The sequence below is a fragment of the Chrysemys picta genome, chromosome 2, assembly GCF_011386835.1.
Source record: "Chrysemys picta bellii isolate R12L10 chromosome 2, ASM1138683v2, whole genome shotgun sequence".
NCBI lineage: Eukaryota > Metazoa > Chordata > Testudines > Emydidae > Chrysemys > Chrysemys picta.
The window spans coordinates 82,019,034-82,039,744 of NC_088792.1; the positions used below are offsets into that span (position 1 = coordinate 82,019,034).

The following is a 20,711-nucleotide window of genomic DNA, read 5'->3' on the forward strand; positions in this document are numbered from 1 at the left end:
AGAGGAGTAGTGCTAAAATCGACCTTCCTGGGTCTAATTTGGGATAGTATAGACACAGTGCTGTGCAATTCGATGGCATTGGCCTCCAGGAGCTATCCCAGAGTGCTCCAATGTGACCGCTCTGGACAGCACTTTCAACTCCCAGTTCATTAGCTAGGTACACAGGAAAAGCACCAGGAACTTTTGAATTTCATTTCCTGTTTGGTCAGCGTGGCAAGCTCAGCAGAACAGATGACCATGCAGTCCCAGAATTGCAAACGAGCTCCAGCATGCAGCGAACTGGGGACACTTGATCTGATTGCAGTATGGGGAGAAGAATCTGTGCAGGCAGAACTCCGATCCAGCAGAAGAAATGCTGAGATATCTATGCCAAAATTGCACAGGGCATGGTGGATAGAGGCTACACCAGGGATGCACAGCAGTGCTGTGTGAAAATTTAAGGCGCTCAGGCAAGCCTACCAAAAGACAAAGGAGGCAAATGGTCGCTCCAGGGCAGAGCCCCAGGCATGCCACTTCTGTGATCAGCTGCATGCCATTCTAGGGGAGGACCCTACCAGTACCCCAACACTCTCCATGGACACCTGCAAGGTGGCAGCCTCATGCAACACGGATAAGGATTTTGTGGATGAAGAGGAGGAGGAGAATGCGCAGCAGGCAAGTGGAGAATCCGTTCTCCCCGGCAGCCAGGACCTTTTCCTCACCCTGGAGCCAATACCCTCCCAGGGCCTATTGTTCCTGGTCCCTGAAGGTCAAGAAGGCACCTCTGGTGAGTGCACATTTGTAACGACATTACAGGGGTTAAAAGCAATTGTGTTTAATGTTTGATTTGCCCTGAGCAATTGGGATGCATTTGCGACCAGTACAGCTAATAGAAAAGTCTGTTAACGTGTCTGGGGATGGAGTGGGAATCCTCAAGGGGCATCTCCATGAAGCTCTCCTGGAGGTACTCTGAAAGCCTTTACAGAAGGTTTCTGGAGAGGGCTGCCTTATTTCGTCTTCCACGGTAGGACACTTTACCAGGCCAAACCAGTAGCAAGTGGTCTAGAATCATTGCAGCACAAAGCATGGCAGCAAATGGTCCTGGGTTTTGGTCGCATTCATGCAACATTCGGTCTTTATCTTTCTGTGTCAGCTTCAGGAGAGTGATATCATTCATGGTCACCTGGTTGAAATAGGGGAAGTTTTGTAAGGGAACAGTAATCCTCTGTTTGGTGATCCCCGACACATTAGACCCTGGGCATGCTTGGCAGTTTGCGCTTGGCTAAAAGGGATCATCCCGGAGAATAGCCACATGGGGGGGATAGGGAGGGATGTGCTGCACATCCACCCCAAAACTGCTCCCCCTCCTTTTAAACAGCAACCGCAGCCCCTCCTTTTAAATGCAGCCCCTACTTTTAAATGGCAAACACAATCGACATTGGTTGCTATGGGAAAGGAGGGTGCTGCAGTTTGAAACCATTCCCACATGTTATGAATGCGGAAGAAGCCAACCCCACCTTTTGGCTTACCATGGCTGCCTGGAAACCAAATTCTATTGCCCAGCCGTGTGTGATGTTACCATACTGGCAGGTGCTCAATATAAAAGGCAAAATGCGACCTTGTACCTAAAACACATGTGCTGGCTGGCTGTTAATTGCTTGATTCACTGTGAAAGAGTCTCCCTTTTGTTCTCAAAAATGTATCTTCTTAAAAGTCTACTCTCCCTTCCCCCCGACCCCCCGCAGCTGCAAATGCTTCTATACTCCCCACATCAACTCCGTCCCTGAGGTTATCGCAGATTGGAAGGCAAAAAACCACACTTGCGATGACATGTTTTCAGAGCTCATGCAGTCCTCCCACACTGATAGGGCACAGCTGAATGCATGGAGGCATTTGGTGGCAGAGGCCAGGAAAGCATACAGTGAGCGTGATCGGAACACACAGGAGGAGTTGCTGAGGCTAATGGGGGAGCAAATGGACATGATGGGGCATCTGGTTGAGCTGCAGGAAAAGCAACTAGAGTACAGACCATCGCTGCAGCCATTGTGTAACCGCCTGCCCTCCTCGCCAAGTTCCATATCCTCACCCAAACGCCCAAGAATGCGGGGGGAGGCTCCGGGCACCCTGCCACTCAACTCCAGGGGATGGCCCAAGCAACAGAAGGCTGTCATTCAAACAGCTTTGATTTGTGGTGTGACTACAATAAGCAACGTGGCCTTGTCCTTTCCTTCCCCCCCCACCGCATCCGTTATCAAACCCTTTGTACACCCGGGCTTCCTTTTACTAGTCAGCATTGTATTTTTTAATAAATAATGAATGGATTCAGAACAATAGGGACTTTATTTCCTGTGCCACTTGTGGTTGAAGGGGGATTGGCTTGCAGGGAAGTACATTCACCAAAGGGGGCGGGTTTGCATCAAGGACAAACACACACAACTGTTTATGCTTAAATAAATTTGTTAGTCTCTAAGGTGCCACAAGTACTCCTCGTTCTTTTTGCTGATACAGACTAACACGGCTACCACTCTGACACCGTCACACCGTAGCCTGGTCAGTCGTGAAACTGTTTTTCAAAGCCTCTCTGATGCGCAGCACACCTCGGTGTGCTCTTCTAATTGCCCTGGTGTCTGGCTATTCAAAATTGGCTGCCAGGTGATCTGCCTCAACCTCCCACCCCACCATAAGCGTCTCCCCCTTACTCTCACAGATATTATGGAGCACACAGCAAGCAGCAATAACAATGGGAACATTGCTTTTGCTGAAGTCTAACCTACTCAGAAAACTGTGCCAGCTCCCCTTTAAACGTCCAAAGGTACATTCTACCACCATTCTGCACTTGCTCAGCCTGTACTTGAACTGCTCCTTACTGCTGTCCAGGCTGCCTGTGTCCGGCTTCATGAGCCCTGGGAGCAAGGGGTAGGCTGGGTCCCCAAGGATAAATATTGTCATTTCAACATCCCCAATGGTAATTTTCTGGTCTGGGAAGAAAGTTTCTTTTTGCAGCTTTCTGGACAGCCCGGAGTGCTGAAAGATGTGAGCGTCCTGCACCTTTCCTGACCCATCCCATGTTGGTGAAATGGCCCTTGTGATCCACTAGTCACTACCCTTCTTAGCAGAAGGATGTTGATTGCCCTGGCTACTTGGATCACAGCAGCCCCCATGGTAGAATTGCCCACTCTGAATTGATTCCCTACTGACCGGTAGCAGTCAGGCGTTGCAAGCTTCCACAGCGCTATCACCACTCGCTTCTCAACTGTCAGGGCAGGTCTCATCTTGGTATTCTTGTGCTTCAGGGCGGGGGAAAGCAACTCAAAGTTCCATGAAAGTGGCCTTTCATATGCGAAAGTTTCACAGCCATTGGGAATCATCCTATACCTGCAACACTATGCGGTCCCACCAGTCTGTGCTTGTTTGCCAGACCCAGAATCAGCGTTCCACTTTATTAACATGCTCCAATGCCTCCATGATATCCCAATTGCCACGTTCCATGCTTTCAGGAACATCTGTGTCCGTGTCCTCCTCACAATCTTCCTCGTGCTGGCGGCTCCTAGCTAGGCTCTGCACATACTGCAGGATAATGCACGAGGTGTTTACAATGCTCACAAAAGCAGTGTGCAGCTGAGGGGGGCTCCATGCTTGCCGTGCTATGGCGTCTGCATGGATAACCCAGGAAAAAAGGCGCAAAATGATTGTTTGCCGTTGCTTTCAAGGAGGGAGGGAGGAGACTGACGGCATGTACCCAAAACTACCTGTGACAATGTTTTTGCCCCCATCAGGCACTGGGAGCTTAACCCAGAATTCCAATGGGCAGCGGGGACTGTGGGATAGCTACCACAGTACACCACTCCGTGAGTCAATGCTAGCCACCATATTGAGGATGGACTCCGCTGACCTAATGCGCTTAGTGGGGACACACGATTGACTGTATAAAATCGGTTACTAAAGATCAACTTCTATAAAATCGACCTAATATCGTAGTGTAGACATGCCCTTACTGTCTCATATTCTAAAATGGCCCATTACCTTCCCAAAGAATGTAGTATTTCTTTAAAAAAGGGACTTGTTTGTTGTTTTGTGGGCACATGCATCTGAGTGATTGCTTTTTTTTTTAATATTCCAAATCAGGAAATTCTCTGTACAAAGACTTTGAACACTGGACTGCAGTTTTATTACTGAATTACTTGAAATCCCTGAAGATTTACGGCACTTTCTGCTCTAGTTCTCCTCAGATATATTGGTGGCGCCTGTGGACAGTTCTAAATATTGAGAACAGATTGCCAAACTTTTAGACACTAGTAACAATCTTGTCTCATGCTTCCTGTAACTGAACTGAGAATGATTTTATGTCAGATTCTGCACTGTTAATCTGGGCCCAATGCTATGAAAGTGTCATTCCATTCAATAAAAAATATTGAGAGGGATTTCAGAAGATGTGGGAAGTAAGTCATTCAGCACGCAGTGAAATCCTGTTCAAGCCATGAATTATAGTTGTTGTTACTGAGTTGCCATAAGGAGTATTTTATTTTCTTGCAGTATGAGCAGTTTTATCAGTGCAGCTTTCTATACATTAAACATAAAGGAAATGGGACAAATTCTATTCATAATTACACCTTTGCAATCCCTCTGATGTCATTGGGGTTGTAGAGGACTAAATGAGCGCAGAAATTGGTCGAGTATATTGATATAGTATCTGTTAATTATTCTTCCTTAATGTAAAGTGCCAAACCACACAAGATAGAACCATCACAAGTAGTAACTTTATTTTAGATAGTATACTTCTAATATTTCATGGTACTTTTCAGATCTAGTCTTTAAAGGCTGTCTTCTACACAGGATTCTCACTCTTGGGTCTCATGCAAGGCAAGATGTGTATATTTGCAAAGCTCTGTTGCTAAGATTCAGCCTGTAGAGAAGAACCTCATTTTGGTTTCTTAGTACTGCAGAACCTATCGTACTCCTTAGAATCTCTTTCTTTTGGAATATTTTTGATATAAAGATTTGTTTTATGAGGACTTGTCTTTAAGGCTCTGTCACTTTTCACCTCTTGTTCCTTTTTTTTTTTTTTTTTTTTTTCAAATTAAAAAAGGCAAAAAAAGAGTGCACGGGACAAGGTCATAATAGAAATATTAGCCCACTGCTGGCTGAAAAATAGTGTTGCCCAAAAATAAAAGTGAACTCAAGTAATTTCTACAGCAAAAGAGAAAAAATAAGCTATAGACAAAAAGTGTATCTGTTTAACAAATAAGATGGATGCCAGCTTAAAACAGTGCCAGCAATTCCTACATAATACTGTAAACAAGGATGTTATAATCAAAAGAAACACTTGGGTCAAGCAAAATTAAAACACACAAACTGCTGGCATCATACTACTGTAATAAATCGTTAAAAACTCTGAGAAATTCCAATCTAGATTTCATTAGGATAGAACACAGAGATTGCGCTATTCAGAGGTTGTTTTCTACTTTATGGTGATATAACTGAGAAGCCATTACTTGTTCTAGGGTCTTGACCAAAAATGGAAAATTTGAAGTAGGTTATTAATTACATAGAATATATCTGGATTAGGTCTGGGTTTATTTGACAATTGAATTTCTGCAGTTAGTTCTAAAATGGCAAGAATGACAGTGAAGTATTGATAATTATGGTGACATTTTAGCAACAGTATGTGGGATAATCTATGGGAGGTACTCTTTTTATATGAAACTTATGTGTTGACTTTTAAGGTGAGCAACCTGTTTTTTGTAACGTGTGCTTGGCATATTTTGCAAATGAAATACATTCATCAACTAGAATTTGTATAATATCTTTTTCAAGATGTGTAATTTTTCATATATTGTTGTCTTGATGGAAGTTCAGAACAACAGGCAACCATGAAAGCTTTGTGCAACTGCCTGTTCGTGGTTAGGTTCAGACCTGAAACTCAGGTAAGGTTTTATTGAGTTTTGAGCAAAACTCGGGCCAAGTTTGGGGTACTGGGAAAAGGAGTTATCATTTTGGGTGTAAACTTAGTTGCTTTAACTGAATTCAACCAGAAATTAAGCAAAACTCTTATGGTTTTGTATGAATTACATTTTCTTTTTCTCTTTATGCCCAGAACTCAAACTTGAGATGTAAACCCACACAAAACAATATTTTTTAAAAGATCATATGAAACCCTGAAAAAATTAAACTGTTGACCTTAGAATACTTCTACCACTGTTAAAACAAGTCAGGATAGCAGAAGGGAATACAGAACTCCTGTCATTTGTATCACTGGTGAATAGAAATGTCAGTTACATTATAATAAATTGGGAAGGCCAGAAAAATGTGGGCTTTAGAACAATCTTACAAATTAAAGGGGAATTTCTGAATCTAAATGATATTTCAGCATCCTGGGAGGCTGACTTTCTCTTGCATTTCACTGTGAGAGTGAACTCCCAGCCCTGTTAGTCAATGGGAGTTCAGCTGGGCCAAGGTCTTACTCTAAGTCTTCAAATTATATCCTGAATTGGCATATCTAGATTCTTCATCAAGGTAACCTCTGGGAATAAAAGAAGATGAAACAGGGTTAGTTCTCTACTGATTAAGTTGGCCCTGTTCCCCCCTTTCCCCCCCCCCATTTTTTTATTCTTTGTCTCCAGGAAACTCAATCAGGTCAGCAAAAAAGCAGGGTAAGAGGAGACATTTTAGGTAGAGGTCTTGTTCTTTGGCTGCCTGTTCATTCTCTGCACCTTCCTGACCTCAAATTTGATGAGTTGCATGGCCACTATTGCATCCTTGAAGCTGCAGTATACTCCATGACCTTAATGCAGCCATCTGTGAGAGAAGGGATGAGGAAGGAAAGATCTGTGTAGCTGTGGAATCTCCTACTCTCACTTTCACATAGTTTCTGAGCAGTGGCATACAAGGACACATAGAAGAAGTGAGCTCCATGTTCACCCTGTAAATCTTGCCCTTCACTCTGCCCAGTGCAGCAGAACTGGCCTAGTTCTGCTGGGGGGGGGACCCCACATAGTAGCAGGATTTGCACCAACTTGAATGAAGGAGGATTCAGCACCCTTCAGTTCTACGCTATTTCCAATATACTTGCCCCTCTTAAGGGTATTCAGTCCATACTTGTGATATTAATATTTTCTCAGGATTCACTTCTTAAAATTAGCAGAAGTAATTTAAAATGAAAATAGTCTAGTGGTAAACCAAGTTGGCAATCAACACTTCTGGCATAAAAACTGCAATAATGGTTGGAGGAATGGGGCAGAAATGATTAGAAATGTAATTTTGTTGGAAACAGATTGGGTTTTCATTCAGGAACCTAGTAAACTCTTTCCAAGAATGATATCAATAGCTGATTTTTTTGTTTTCCTGAGCCAAGTTAATATCCCTGTTACATTTAAAGCCTTTGCCCTCGAATTCTTCTGTGTGATCTTGGCAGATTCTGACAGATGGTCTATGGAGTTCAGGTGTATTGGGCTCCACATGCATCCTGTCATGGGATTTTCATTTTAGCTTCACTTGTTTCTCTTTGTTTTATGTTCCTGTCAGATTTTATTTTGTTAGGTTTTTTTTTTTTTTTTAATTATTCATCTGAAGATGGGACTGAAGATGCACAGAAAAGATGCATAATTGAGACTACAGCGATTCTAAAACGTAGCAGCAGAATTTGTGTATTGTAGAGATTCCTAATACTTGACATATGAACCATTTTGTTTCTAATTGATTTGCATTTCTTGTTTCTTTTTATTGCACTGTTTCATTTTAATATTATGGCGATGCAGTATAGTAGTTGAATTAAGGGCAAGATTCACCAAAACTCTTCCTAACCACTTTCAAAAAGACATGCAGGGCTATGAAAAATAACACCTGTTCTGCAAGTTTGTGGGGGGAAGGGCTAGCATACAAGTGTTTGGTTCAAATAAACCACTCACGTATGTTGTCTAAACTACACACATACAAACAGTTTTTGCTTGAAATCCTATCCCTGTGCTGGATCATGTAATTCAGGATGCAGAAAATCCCAGTTTGGTCTCTGACTGATTGCCCAGATTATCCACAGATAAATACACACAAAAATGAAAGTGCTTAGTTCATTTTGCATGTTTCATTATTTCGTATATTAAAATACAACAAGATGTATACTTGAGAAAAGTCTTCAGAATTTTTTGCCAGAGTTGTAGGTTTGTGCAGCATTTCTGAAAGGCACATGTAGATATAGATAGAGATAACTCAAAGAGAATTGAGATTGTGATTAATTTAAAGCATCTAAAGCTTATTTTTTCTCTATGTTCCCTTCCTTGTCCCCCAGTAAATTTGGAAAGAGAAGAACCTAAGGCTGACTGTGCTGGCACTGTCATTTCATTCATTTGAGTTTTAGGTCCAAGCACACAATCCTGTGTCAAATACCCCAAAGTTGTGAGCATGCCGATTACTTTGCATACCAAAAAAGTTTGGGTATAGTACAATAACTGCTAATAACATCAGTGCTTTTCATTATCTCTGATGTAGTCATCTAATTGTTCTTAATGATACCTATTTCCCTTCCTAAGAATAATGGGCCAAATCCTCAGCTCATGTAAATTGATGTAGCTCCATTGAAATCAATGCAGCTATACCGAGCTGAGGATCTGGGGAGGCTGCTTCATGTGCCCCTACTCCTATACCAACTTCCCAGATCTTTATCCTTCTACTGCACCCCAACCCATAGGCGCCAACTTTCTCGGCACCAGTGGGTGCCCGCAGCCCTCTCCCCTTTCCCCGCCTCTGGCCCCGCCCTGACTCACCCCATCCCCGCCCCTGGCCCTGCCCCCATTTCAACCCCATCCCCAAAGTCCCCGCCCTAACTCCACCCCCTCCCTGCCCCTATTGGATCCCTTCCCCAAATCCCCGCCCTGGCCCGGCCTCTTCCCCCAGCACGCTGCATTCTCCCCCCCTCCCTCCCTGCCCCATGAATCAGCTGTTTTGCAGCAAGCGCTGGCGGGGGGAGAAGCAGGGCACGGTGGCGCAATCGTGGAGGAGGCGGAGGTGAACTGGAGCAGGAGGGTGGGGTGGGGCTACGGGGAGCTGACGGTGGGTGCTGAGCACCCACCGTTTTTTTTTTCTGTGGGTGCGCCAGCCCCGGAGCACCCATGGAGCCAGTACCTATGCTCCAATCTGAAATCCTCTTGGCCACTCCAAGCTTTGGCTTCTTCTCTTGCCACCTTTCCCCATCTCCACTCCCCATCTCAGGCTATAAAACCCCAGGCCTCAGGCTCCTTTGCTCCCAGAAAAGCTCCCTGCAAGGTAGGGGTTGACACCTCTGAGGTACAAAAAAATGGGACATCCAGGATGATCCTGAGCCCATAAAACTGGACATCTGACAGTGTATACTGAGCACACTGACAGATTTCCTGGGAAAGCTGGTGTGTGTACTGAGCACCCTTACATATTTCCCAGGACAACTACCTCAAAATAAGGGATGATCCTGGGAAAACCTGGACAGGTGGCAATCCTACTCTAATGTCACTTCAATATCTTAGTACCTATTGGCTTTCTGCCTAGCTGTCTGTGGCTCTTGTCCATCCCCCTTCCTGTGAGGTGTGCCAGGGTGAATGGGATCCTTCTTCCCTACCAAAACTCCTCAGCGGGAGGGTGATGAAAAGGGGGTAGAGAAATGTCCCATCAAGAATTGTAAGCTTGGCAGCTATGCTACATCATTAGCTGAGTGTGAGGACAGTATCTAAATTTCAAAAGATGTGGTTCTGTCACAGAATTTTGAATTTAAAAAGATTTGCAATTGCTTTCTACTGTAGAAATTATAGACGATTATAACTAGATTAATACAAATTGAGGCTAATTAAAACGTTTTTTATAATAAATAGTTACCAGTATACGTAAAAAGCCTGTTTTACTTCCTTAAGACTTAGTTTAATGTAAGGGTTCAATTCATACAACTTTTTAAAGGGCCTAATCCTGCAAACCTTTATCACACGACTAGTCCTTAATATCAAATGTAATCTCCTTGAAGTAAATAGGTCTACTCACCTGAGTAAGCATTTGTGGTATCTGGCTCTAAATAAACATAAAACCCACTTAACTAATAATAGTCTTCCAATATTCCTTCTAGTTATTTGAATTTGCCTCATGTACGTGAATGTTTTGGAAATTTTATATTGAAAGGAAGTTCATTAGTTAGCCTAAAATAAATGATCCTCTTTTAATTGACAATCCACCCACACTCTGGAAAATAGTGACAGTTCCTGGAAGCATATAAAACACAGTTCATTGCTTGGATTGTGTCCTTTTAGAACTGCAGAGATAGTTTGTTTTTAAATTTCCTAAGATAAATAAAATAAATATTTTTCTTAGGTACTCTACTGAAGTACGTTATTTTCTTGTAACCCTTAGTCTTGAGTTTACTGAATTCCCCCTACACAAATCCCAGCATGTTGGAGGATATCTGCTAAAAACTGTAGAACAGTGGTTTTCAACCTTTTTTCATTTGCGGACTCCTAAAAAATTTTGAAGAGAGGTGTGAACCCCTTTGGAAATCTTAGACATAGTCTGCAGACCCCCAAAGGTCCATGGACCACAGGTTGAAATCCACTGCTGTAGAGTATTGTGAGAAATTTGAAATGCTTTAAACATTGGGGCTCACTGGTCAACATAATGGCAGATGAAATGTAACTTTGATAAATATAACGCATATTGGCAATCAGCTACTCTGTGCTGCTTATAAAAGCTAATGAGTTCTGAACTTGCATGCCTGCCCCTGATGGAAATTACAGTGATTTTTATGACTAGCTCAATGAAAATGTCCACAGAATTAATTAAACAAGCAAACAAGGTGGTGGGTGTGACAGGTTGGGTCACAGAGACCCCTTTGGGACTGTCACCTGATGTGCTGAGACTACCTCTGAGCCCATTTTCCCTGCCAGCTTGGGACTTCAGAACCCTGTCTCATTGAGCCAGACACACTAGCCTGCTGCAAAAGCAGACCCTGGGTCTGACCCATGCCTCGAAAGCTGCAGACTTAACTGAAAACGGCTTAGCAAGTGTTCCTGTCTCTATCACCCAGACACCCATCTCCCAATGGGATCCAAACCCCAAATAAATCGGTTTTACTCTGTATAAAGCGTATACAGGGTAAACTCATAAATTGTCCGCCCTCTATAACAATGATAGAGAGATATTCACAGCTGTTTGCTCCCCCAGGTATTAATTGCTTACTCTGGGTCAATTAATAAGCAAAAGTGATTTTATTAAGTATAAAAAGTAGGATTTAAGTGGTTCCAACTAATAACAGACAGAACAAAGTAAGTTACCAAGCAAAATAAAACAAAAAATGCAAGTCTAGGCCTAATACATTTAAGAAACTGAATACAGGTAAATCTCACCCTCAGAGATGTTCCAATAAGCTTCTTTCACAGACTAGACTCCTTTCTAGTCTGGGCCCAATCCTTTCCGCTGGTAGAGTCCTTGTTCCAGCTCAGATGGTAGCTAGGGGATTTCTCATGACTTCAGCCTCCTTTGTTTTGTTCCACCCCCTTATATAGCTTTGGCACAAGGCGGGAATCTTTTGTCTCTCTTGGTTCCCACCCCTCCTTCTAAATGGAAAAGCACCAGGTTTAAAATGGATTCCAGTACCAGTTGACATGGTCACATGTCCTGTGAGACCCCAAGCTTCCATTCTTTCCAGACTGGCTTACAGGGACACAGGAAGGCTTACAAGTAACAGAGCCATTTACAACCAATTGTCCTAGTTGATGGGAGCCATCAAGATTCCAAACCAACATTAATGGCCCACACTTTGCATAATTACAATAGGACCTCAGAGTTATATTTCATGTTTCTAGTTTCCTATACAAGAATTATACATTTATACAAATAGGATGACCTCACTCAGTGGATTATAAGCTTTGCAATACCTTACAAGAGACCTTTTGCATGAAGCATATTCCAGTTACATTATATTCATACTCATTAACATATTTTCATAAAATCATATGGAGCGCAATGTCATAGTGGGTACATTTAAAAAGGGATAAACTATTACAGAAAATATTCTACTGACACTATCAATCGTACATCCCCAAGAGGCATTTACTTTATCTAGTTTTGGTTGCTTCTATAATGAACACTCTGGACAATAATAAAAATTTTTACTATCCTGAGGCACCAATCAGGATGGTACAAGGCACTATCCCAACACATGAGAAGATGCAGACCCTGTCTTGAAGAGCTTACAATTGTTGGGTGAGAAGGTTACAATAAATAATTTATACATATTTTTCTAGAAAGAGACAACTATGTCAGGAAATTATTATTATTCAGAATTTCTTGTGCTATTGAGCTGATAGAGTGCTCCACAAAGTTACTGGAATTTTGATTTTCTGTTTTTTGAGTGTTTAATTGAAATGTCAATTTTGGCCTCACTACCTTAAAAACAATGTAGCAGAGGTTGGAAAGTTCCACAGAAGGAGCAACAACAAAGGGTTAAAATACAACAATGCTTGCATATGAAGACAAGACTGACAAAGCTTGGATTATTTATTCTGCAAAGCAGAAGGATCAGAGGGATGTTGACTGTGATTGTGAAAGGTATACTGAAAACTGATCAGGCTCTCTTTTCTATGTGATCAAATAATATGAGCATAAGGGGGCCATTCTATTAAATTAATGTGCATCACATTTACAAAAATGAAATGGTACTTTACACAACTAGCGAACCTATAAATTTCACTAACACAGAAGGTCATCAAACCAAAGCTCTGGCTGGATAATATTAGTAGCTATTCCACCTAAGATTATAAAAGTAATCAAATGATATGCTTCAGGGCATAATCTGATTGCTTATGGTAATCAGGAATAGATTTCCCTTCCCCATGTGCAGCATTGCACAAATAGCTGAGGGTGTCTTTTTCATCTTACCCTGAAGCCTCAGGTGTGGGTAGGATACTGGACTAAATAGATAAATGCACTGACCTGATATGGCAAATCCTATGTTCCTGATGGCACCTTAAGCAATTTCAGATGCCAAAATCTGTAGTCTTCAAAACAGATTGTATCTGCAAAAGCCAGCTGCAACCCATGGTCTGTCAGACTGGAATTCTCCCTTCTTTTCCTCCCCACTGCCTGCTACCATTTCTGTTTAACAGTTTCAAATACCATGTGTATATGCACTTCTGTGTATAATGTGTGCATGTGTGTGTGTACCTGCGTTGAGAGAACATTTCCTCATGTAACAATTGTCATGTCTCCTAGTTTGACCTTCTAAAATACTATCAGCATAAATACTTCTTTACTGTATTAATATTCATTGTTTGGGGGGATATGGGAGCTGCTAGGTACCCAACACTTTTGAAAATCAGGCACTTATTTAGGTGCTTAAATATGGAGTGAGCATAACTGGACTTTAAGCACCCACTACTGTTAAGCTTGGACCAATTGTACTAAGGTCCAGTTTTAGAAAGCACCACTGAGAAACATGTACCTGATATTTTGCCTCTTTTTTTTGTCTGTATTATGCGTACAGCATGGGCCTCACTTTCATCTCCAAAATGTAACAACTTGGTCTCATTTTTAATTGCAAGATGGACAGATATGCTTTCTAAAAGTTGTATTTAACTTAATCAAAAGTGAATAACTGAAATTTGTCATAACTCCTATAGTTGTTTCCTTGGACTGTCATTGTATCTGCTTGAATCAGTTCTACCCACACATATAGTAAAGTGGTTTAAAGTCTTTAGAGGGAATGCTTGGTGGAATTGCAAAGTGGTGTTATTATTATCTAATATGTAAGTCTGTCACCATATCTCAGTGGGTCACAGCTGAGAATGCCAGATTCAGGACAAACTCCTGAAAAATAGAGCAGACTCACCCCAAACTGGTGGTTATTCTATCATTAGATTATACCAAGCCAGTAACAAAAGTAAAGTTCTGTTTTGCCACATTGGTTAACAATAAGTCAAAAATGCAGTCTCCTTAGGCATTCCAGCCTTTGTCTCACCACCCAGACACTGGGCTTTACAATGAGTGGTTACTGAAAACCAATTTAATCAAATATAGGGATCTTCCAATGTCAAGAGATCAGCCACTTAGCCCGGTCAATATATAACTCAGATCTTACCCAATAATCACACTGCTGCCAATCCTTGAGTGACTAAAATCTAAACGATTATTAATAAAATAAAAGATGAAAAGAGTTTAAAATGGTTAATCATATACATACAATAATTGCAAAGTCCTTATATCAGGTTTGTAGCGGTGATGTTATAGACTGCTGGCTTGTAAAGTCTCTGCTAACTCCCAAAAGATTGGAAGGTCCTCAGTCCATAGTGCAATATGCTCCTTTTAGTTGTAAATCCACAGTCCAGAGAATCAGGGCAGGAAAGAGGCAAAATGGAGATATCTCAGAGGTCTTTTATACCCTTTGCCATATGCCTGTAAATTTACTAACTCAAACACAGCTCACAACCTCAGTTTGTGGAAAGTTACTGGCCTAAGATGGAGTCCAAAGTCACATGAGCATATCACATGTCCTTACATGCTTTGATGACTCTTAGATGCAGCCATTTCCCATATCCGTGATGAAGTATCCACAAGAAGACTTACTGGATGGGATGAATTTACTGTATGGCCCATTGTTAGAGTGAAGTGTCCTTAATAGGCCATCAAGCTTAAATAGTCAAATCACAATGGGCTGGAGAGACTGGATGTAAACTACCTTGTGGGTGTTACCCCAGGAACAAACACATTTGAGATATATTTCAGAGGGGTAGCCATGTTAGTCTGTATCAGCAAAAACAACAAGGAGTCCTTGTGGCACCTTAGAGACTAACAAACTTATTTGGGCATAAGCTTTCATGGGCTAAAACCCACTTCATCAGATGCATGGAGATATAGATACATAGCCAATATTCATAACTTCAGATACAGTGATGATACATGAATTTAAACAGGATGATCTTATTTAGCAAAAAATAATGTTTCCATTGACACCTTAGATGGCACACTTTGCACAAGTCCTGTTGCAACTGTACAACAGCGGCAACATCAATGACACAAATGGTCATTTTCAGTCATCAAAAAGTCATATGAGTATCAGAATATTTGTCCTAAATATATTCTATCTAGAGATCTTTTGGCTCCATTAGGAGCTTGAAGAAGAGCCCTGCAATGGGTGGGAGAAGAGGAAACCAAGGCACCCATTTAAAATTCACTGTTCACATAGCATCTTCTTGATTTTGATAGGTTAAAATTGGAGCTGGGCCTGAGCCAGGACCTCACATTTAAACATTCTTTTCTCTCATGCCCCCTGTATAAAATTTTCAAGGGGATTCAGATTGGAATTTCTTGATATGAACCCACCACTTAGGTTTTGGTTCTGGTTTGAATCCAAAACTGGAAGGAAGGGGTCTAACATTTGAAAGAATGAGGCTTGGATGTGTGCCTAGGTGACTGCAATCTCACTAGAACGCTCATTCCTATGAATTTTCAGTCATTTGAAGCCATTTTAGGTGCTTTTGAATCCAGACCTGAACTCTAGTCCTGGTTTCACCTCAAACCTAACCCCCAAAGATAACCTAAATGAATCTGTATCTGAACATCACCTCTCTGCCGGTTTCTGGTTAAAACAACCAGTACTGACTGTAACAAAGACAAAAGCTGATTTATATAATAACTTTTAATGTGGTTTAACTTTCCTGCCTATGTCTGTGGAAATGAAATGATAATGGCTACAGGCTTTACAAATGCTAAGCAGTAGCAGATGATTCTATGGTCTGAATGAAGACTATTTCAGATGAAGAGAACAGTATGACATCGAAGTGTCCTATCATCAAGAGAAAAGGACACACACTTCAGCTCTTTACAGACACTATTGTTATAGTTACTATACTGTCACTGGGTATGCCACTTCAAAATATTGTCTTTGTTATTTCCTTACATCATTTTATTTTGTTCTTCTAGGTCACTGGGATGCATTTTGCATGAGATGTGCTGTCTGGATCATGCATTTACTGGACACAATTTTTTGTCTATTGTGCTAAAAATCGTGGAAGGCAACACACCTTCTCTTCCTGACAGATATCCAAGTAAACTGAACACAGTCCTCCACAGGTTTGTTGTTCTCCGGCTTATTATATATGTTCAATTATTTTCAAAATAATTGAGTTAGCTTTCTTCATTTCATTTCTAACATTTCAGCATGCTGAACAAGGATCCTTCTCTGAGACCATCTGCAGCAGAGATTCTAAAAATCCCCTACATTGATGAACAATTACAGGTATTTAAAGTGAAAAAGCAATAGACATACACTTAACATGCAAATATGTATGTTGCAAAAATGCACTGAAATAGAAGAACATTTGATGAGAAGAAATGACTCAGAGAGGAATCCATGCAAATTTGAGATAGAAATTTTCTTTACAAATGATGGTGGGAAACAAAGCTCTTGTCACCACATCCTCTAGAAAGGGGACTGGGGGAATGAGTCTGCTCAGCATGAAATTTTATAAGCAATAAAGAGACATTCATTTATATATTGCAAACTTCTGAGATCATTGGGGGTGAGAAGGTATGAGGAATCTCTACTCTGTTCCACTTGGCCAATGGCCAAGAGGTATCCAAATATTTAATGAAAAACAACACATTCTAGTAAACAACTTGCTTTTCTGTTTTGTAGTCTTGCAAAAGGGTATATTATTTCTAGGCTTTATGGGAAGAGGGACAGAAAAGTTGTTAAAACATTTTATATTGGGACTGTACCAAATATTGGATCATAGATGAAGATGTTGGGTCACTGCATTACTATAATTTGTTGGTTTTGCTGCTGTTGTTTTTTTTAGCAGAATGTCAAATGCAAATTCACAAATATGGCTCTGAAAGACAAGACATTTATTTGTCAGAAAGAAGCTGCTTGCATCGTTAATGCTGTGTAAGTACTGCAGTGTTTTTATTAGTAAAAAGTACTACAAGGGAAAGAGTTGCTAAATGCATTCATATTTTAAACATTTATTTAAATTAAACTCATAAGACCAATTTTTTAAAAGGGATCTGTGCTAAAAAATACACATGCTGATGTACACCTACATTTTTAAAGCGCTTTGAGATCTATGGTGAAAAGCACTGTATGAGATCTAAGAATTCTTATTTCTATGTGCAAATCCATAACAGCATGTACACATTGGTTAATTGTGCATGCACACAGGGTATTTTTACATGCAAATATAGTACCTGTTGTACATGTAATTAAATTATTCCTGCTCACAAATACAAGTTAATGCACATTTTTTACATGTGGTCCTCAGATTTGTACCTTTTGAAAGATTAGGTCATGATTTGAAGTATGTTATGATTCAGTTATGCATTGTGTAGTTTGTGACTACAGTAATATCAAAGCTTTTTTTCTACATGGTTTCAAACTGAAGACATAAACATTTAAACTAATATTCAGTATGCAGGCCTGTAGAATATCATTGTAGTTGCCTTTTAACTATATTGAGAAATTAATAGTAATCATATTTATTGGATCTTACTCTAATATGCATTGGACGTTACCTATCAGATAATTCTATGATATTAAAGATATTTAATTTAAACAGTATTAAACTACAATACTGCAATGATTAACACAAATTTCAGTGCTGATAATTTCATTCTGCCTTCTTACATTACCCCTGCAGTTTCAGTTAGATCTGGCATTCCACTTCACTTCCTGTCCCTAGATTTTGTGTCGTATTGCTTTGCACTATTAAACAGCTGCTGTTTTCCTGCACAAAGGTGGCAGTAATTCACGGTTGGGCGAAGTGATGCACATTCCTCGTCTCTTACTTGCCTCCTGGTTTTTTATGAGGCTTAATTAATTATTTGTAAATTTCTTTGAGATCCTCAGATAACAGGCAATACAGAAGTGCAAGTTATTATTATCCCTTGTAATCATATCACAAGCAATATAATACAAATCAAACAAATAGATGGACATAAACATTCATAAAATATTACAGGAAGCTCCCATTGCTTCACATTTATTACTCAGATTTGTCATGGGACCCATGTAAGAGTGAATTCATAGCTCTTCAGAGGAGATATGTTTGTTTGGTAGTGGAGAGTTATGCTCCTAAACGTGATCGGCACAACATGCAGACAAGGTTTCAATGTCCAAAAAGTGTTTGAAATGTGTTAGCTGAAATACATACTGAAGCATAAAGTATTTGAAATATCAGGGATGCGATTTTCAGTCCTGGCCTTCATTTTGTGGACACCATTTTTCACCTCCATTGAACTGCACACTCCATTTTAAACTTAAATCACACTTTTTCTTGGTTATTTATTTGGGGCCAAGAATTGTGGGTGCAGCTTATTATGGGAGCAATGTTACACCTGAAAAATGGAAAATCAACCTCCAAATTTCCAAGTGTTTCCAGGATGGACTGATCATACCTGGAGCCTACCGTTGAAGGAATACAATAAGTTCCAAAGGCGTTTCATTGGATCTGGTTTAAATATATTGAAACAGATCACCTTTCTAATTGACTTTATGTATGGACAGAATTGGCATATACAGAGAGAGAGTGTCTTTATTCTGTGGTCAGTAACTCCTTGCATCCATTCAGCACTGATGGGTCTGTGATCTTCCTCAACACAAGGAACATGTTCTAAGTGTTAACAAGTTCTTTGCATGAATCTATAGAGAAATTCTTGATTTCTGTGACAAATAACGATTTACTTTTTGATAAACCTTTCTATAAATACCCATTCCTTTTCCATGTGTCCTTATGCAGTGGAGCTTTTCAAACACTCATTTCTAGGAAAAGGTGCATACAGTTTTGAAGATTTTCTCCTTGCATTTATGTTTGTTCTATATGAAAAGTCAGTTTCTCTTGGCAGTGATGATCTCTATTTTCAGAGGCCCAGAGTTCCCATAAAATGCAGCACAGTACAGATCATCTATTTTTGGCAGAGTTTAAAAATTTATCCTTAAGCTTTTCAAATCAAAGGCAACTGTTTTTTGTTTTTAAATAACCCTTATCATTAAATATAAACCCTCCCAGAAATATGCTATATTCTGAGTCAGTTGGGTTAAGTCTTCAGAATATGTATGAAAATAATATGTCTGAATCTAATTACAATAATATATAAAGGTTTTAAATAAAATTCGGATGAGATCATTAAAAATCTGTATTGCAATTGTTAAGCAAAATGCCAAAGAGACAGATTAAAAAAAAATCTGGAAAGTGTTGTCATTCAAAAAGTCAAAGGACAACAATTTAAACTTGAAGGCTGTATAATCCTAAATTGCTATAAACTTGAAGCTGTATTTCAGTTTTGGAAGTCCTTGCCAGGAGCTGCTCAATGTACATCCTTCCCAACCACTTTGTCATTCTACATCTGTGTATTTTTTTCTTTCCATGAATTGTTTATATATCAAGCCCAGCCTAGCTTTATGTTTTCTAATAAAAGTCCATAATAGTTTACTGCAGTTCTACCCAAGTCATAAATTTAAATATTTAAATAAACATAAAGCTCTACAAATTCGCTTTCAACTTGGAAGAAAAATGGCTTTGTTATCCCAGAGGATTTTGTATTATGAATCCCAGCTCTGTTATAATGCATAAGAAATATGTCTAAATTATTCATTCTTAAAGGATTTGTTCCAAATTGCTTAATAACTGAAATCTTCTTGTCTTTGTCTTCAGTGTCATGTTTCCCAATACCACTGAGATTCTTCTAATATTTTCCTCCATAGACAACATTTGAGAAATATGGTGAAAATATCTCTACCTGCATTGTAAACATTCTGATGTTTCCCAAGATAATAGGCCATGGGGAACTATGTGATTTATTGGGACATAAAATTAAGCTCTTAGATGATCAAAGTAGATGATGACTTAGAAGCTAAATCTTGAATCTTGAGAGTAAGAGTAACAATTTGAAATGAATATTGCGCACCATAAATTCCAATACTCTAAACTTTTGGTTTACATGGAAGTCATAATGTATGACTGCAGTTACATTTTTATAATCACTGTAGGCTGTAAAATAGTCTGGGATCTGTACAGTTTTTTCAAGCATAGGACATGTATTGGTCTCTTATGTTTATGGCTACAGTTGAGATCTGGAATAGGTGAGTTAGTAATTCATGCTTAGCTTTCAGGGGAGATCTATGAAAACCATTTGAGCCATGAAAAAACCACTACTATTCTGTGGGACCAAGTAGTGAATAACAGCAGACAGCATTTACAAGGAAGTAAATGATTATTATAAAAGCTCATTAAAGGAGCATTAACATTTTCTTCTTTTATACTGGTTTAAAATTGATTATTAAAAAAATCTGGTTGGTATTGTTATCAGTTGCTTTAATTTTAAACTGAAAGGCAGAATTTCTGCTTGTGGTATCTTGAATGAGACAAGACTATAACTTTTGTAGGTATGCTTCCATATTTATTATTCTATGAATAAAGTACTGAGAATTTCACTTTGTCTATCCTAGGGGTCGGCAACGTTTGGCACGCGGCTCGCCAGGGTAAGCACCCTGGCGGGCCGGGCCAGTTTATTTACCTGCTGACGTGGCAGGTTCGGCCGATCGCGGCCCGCACTGGCCGTGGTTCGCCGTCCCTGGCCAATGGGGGTGGCGAGAAGCGGCGCGGGCGAGGGATGTGCTGTCCCCATTGACCCGGGACAGCGAACCGCGGCCAATGGGGGCCACGATCGTCCGAACCTGCCACGTCAGAAGGTAAATAAATTGGCCCGGCCCGCCAGGGTGCTTACCCTGGAGAGCT

The 20,711-nt window shown here is 40.3% G+C and overlaps 1 protein-coding gene across 21 annotated transcripts in view; it reads left to right on the forward strand.

Annotated features, from left to right (window-relative positions):
* NEK11 (NIMA related kinase 11) overlaps positions 1–20,711 on the forward strand; it is a 200,073-nt gene that overhangs the window by 77,536 nt on the left and 101,826 nt on the right. For 12 of the 21 annotated variants that reach the window (XR_010598373.1, XR_010598375.1, XR_010598374.1 and 9 more), the window contains 3 exons: positions 15,901–16,050; positions 16,138–16,216; positions 16,779–16,867. Coding sequence is in view for 18 of the 21 variants with exons in the window: in XM_065583619.1 (XP_065439691.1) it covers positions 15,901–16,050; positions 16,138–16,216; positions 16,779–16,867 (318 nt within the window). In the remaining 3 variants the exon portion in view is untranslated. The remainder of the gene's footprint in view (positions 1–15,900; positions 16,051–16,137; positions 16,217–16,778; positions 16,868–20,711) is intronic. The other 9 variants (XM_065583622.1, XM_065583620.1, XM_065583626.1 and 6 more) reach the window with 1 other exon arrangement.